The sequence below is a fragment of the Brassica oleracea genome, chromosome C7 (genome assembly GCF_000695525.1).
Source record: "Brassica oleracea var. oleracea cultivar TO1000 chromosome C7, BOL, whole genome shotgun sequence".
Lineage (NCBI taxonomy): Eukaryota > Viridiplantae > Streptophyta > Magnoliopsida > Brassicales > Brassicaceae > Brassica > Brassica oleracea.
The window spans coordinates 46,536,138-46,538,875 of record NC_027754.1 but is presented as its reverse complement, the minus strand read 5'-3'; the positions used below and the strand labels follow the sequence as shown (position 1 = coordinate 46,538,875).

The 2,738-nt window shown below is 35.5% G+C and overlaps 1 protein-coding gene across 1 annotated transcript in view; it reads left to right on the top strand.

Moving 5' to 3' along the window:
- The window catches only part of LOC106304365 (pollen-specific leucine-rich repeat extensin-like protein 4), a 2,959-nt gene extending 2,366 nt beyond the window's left edge, over positions 1–593 (top strand). The window contains exon 2 of the mRNA XM_013740773.1: positions 3–593. Within this exon, the coding sequence (XP_013596227.1) occupies positions 3–403 (401 nt within the window). The 3' untranslated portion in view covers positions 404–593. The remainder of the gene's footprint in view (positions 1–2) is intronic.
- The last annotated feature ends 2,145 nt before the right edge of the window (positions 594–2,738 follow it).

Here is a 2,738-nt window from a genome sequence, read left to right as displayed (position 1 = left end):
TCCTCCGCCCCCCCCAGTCCACTCTCCACCACCACCGGTTCACTCTCCGCCACCTCCTCCTCCCCCAGTCCACTCTCCACCACCACCGGTTCACTCTCCGCCACCTCCTGTCCACTCTCCTCCACCGCCAGTCCACTCTCCACCACCTCCTGTCTACTCTCCTCCACCGCCAGTCCACTCTCCACCACCTCCACCGGTACATTCCCCGCCGCCACCAGTCCATTCGCCACCTCCACCTGTTCACTCGCCACCACCTCCCCCGGTTAACTCGCCACCACCACCGGTGGAAAAGAAAGAGGCGCCGCTGGCACAAGAACCAGCCCCAAGTGATGAGTTCATCCTACCACCCTTCGTCGGCCACCAATACGCATCGCCACCACCTCCAATGTTCCCTGGCTACTAATATCCATCAACGAGAGAAGAACCGACTCGACTATATATAAAAAGCAAATTGTATCTTCTTGAACTAAATTTGTAAAACGAAAGAAGAAGACAATTAATGTATGATAAGCGAAACCAACTTGTTACGGTACCAGATGTCGGATAAATTTGTACAATGACAACTTCTTATGGTAGATAAAGATTTTAAACTTCTAAGCAACTATAAATGTTTTCACTCTCTTCTTTTAACTAATTAATGTTTTATACATGATTGGTAAACTCTATCATCTAAGATTTGCTACGAAGCAATAAGCGTAATCCTACACTTGTGAATAAGAGTACTCAACGTATATACAAGCTTAATCCCATTTGTGGTACTTGGAATTAAAAACCTCAACACATTGGTTTTGTTTTTTCTTTTGCCTCAAATTAGTTGTACCTAGAGTGAATGTATCCACTTTAACTTTGAATACGCATGTCTACAGTGCAAGTATATTGGCTGTGTTTGAAACATATATATTTAGCTTCAAGGAAGTTTCTGTGTGAGTTCCAACGATAATATTCCGAAAACCTCGCCTATCAAGACCAAGAGATAGCGAGCTCTTTATATTCTTCGCTCTGACCAAACCATAGCCATCTCAAATTAGTAAGATACATGAAGGACTTCAATAACTATCACATAAGGTGATATCTACATCGGTATGCATGAAGTCATCTTGTTTCTGTTTTTCACTTTTCACTTTCCTGTTGATAATATCGTTTGTACCTTCTCACGGATAAGTCTTAGCTCGGTTTCTCTTTTTTTTTGGACCTTCTTCAAAACTTGGATCAGATCTACTCTGAAGTAGGGAAAGAAAATAGTCAAGGAGGGATCTTATACTATATGTTATTACTTTTTTTTTCTTGCGTTTGTTGGAACTTTTTCAACGTGATCTATATTTGTCATTTATACTTGAACCGTAAATTATCACTGGATTCTGCAAATCAGTCCTTAAAGTTTATAACATTAATAGGAACTGAGAAGCCATTTCTTTCTACAATTAATCATATCATCAGAAATAAGGGCAAAAAACCCGGATCCGAAGAACCGAACCGAACCCGATCCGAAAAAGTAGTACCAAACCCGAACCAAAATTGATTAAATATCCGAATGGGTTCAAAATTTTGGTATCTAAAGAACCGAAACCGAACCCGACCCGAACCGAAGTATCTCGGATACTCGAATGTAACCGAAATAGATTTATATACCTAAATATATTACTTATTTTTAGATTTAATATATATTAAAAACATCCAAAATATATAAGATACTTTAAAGTTGTCTAAAATACTTAAAAATATACATAAATATTCAAAAGTAAATGTCTAAAATAGCTAAAATATATTCAAAACACCAAAATGCTCGAAATATCTATTGATTTTCAATCCAAATATTTAAATTAAACCAATTTATATGTTAATTTTAGGTATTTTGACATATATTATACAAATTTATATGTAATATATTATTTTGATTTATTGATTTTGAGAAATTTTAAGCATATAATGAATATTAAAATTTTAAAAATAATTTAAATGGGTTATCCGAACCCGAACCGAACCCGCAAAGATCCGAACCGAACCCGAATCAAAATTTAGAAATACCCGAATGGGGCTGAAATCTTTAAACCCGAAAACCCAAAACCTGATTAGATCCGAACCGAACCCGAATGGGTATCCAAACGCAAATAACCTTCGAACGAAGAAAAAAGCTTGTAATAATTGGCTTTGCTAAAAAAATGTGACAATTTAAAAGACCACCATGGATAGTAGCGTTTCTTGTCTTATGTCAAACCGTATCTGCCCTATGTCGCGTCCATGTTCACTTGTTCAGTACCCTGCTTCATGTGGAATTGCAGATATTGATGGCTTCGGGTCCGCATCAGATTTTTTTTTATTTTGATGAAAATTTCACTATTTATCTATAGATATTTCCCTACTTCAGATCAGATCTACTCTGAAGTATAAGAATAACATAATACAATATTTTATACATTATAAGATAAGAACACCTTCAATGTAAGCATATCATATAAATATCCCAACTTACAAAAAAAAAAAACTGTTGTTTAAATGATTTAGTTTCTCAAATAATGCAGAAAATTCATTCCAAAGAATTTCAAATGATCTGCACTGTGTGAATGAGATAATTTTGAATGTATTTCTCTATTATCTGAGAAATTCAAGCATTTATATATCATTATTGTATCTTTTTTGGAAATTAAGAAACTCTCATGATACATTAGAAGTCTTCAAATTTATTTATAATATTAAATCTTCACAAAAGCCTTCATCATGATATTTATAAATATTTCATT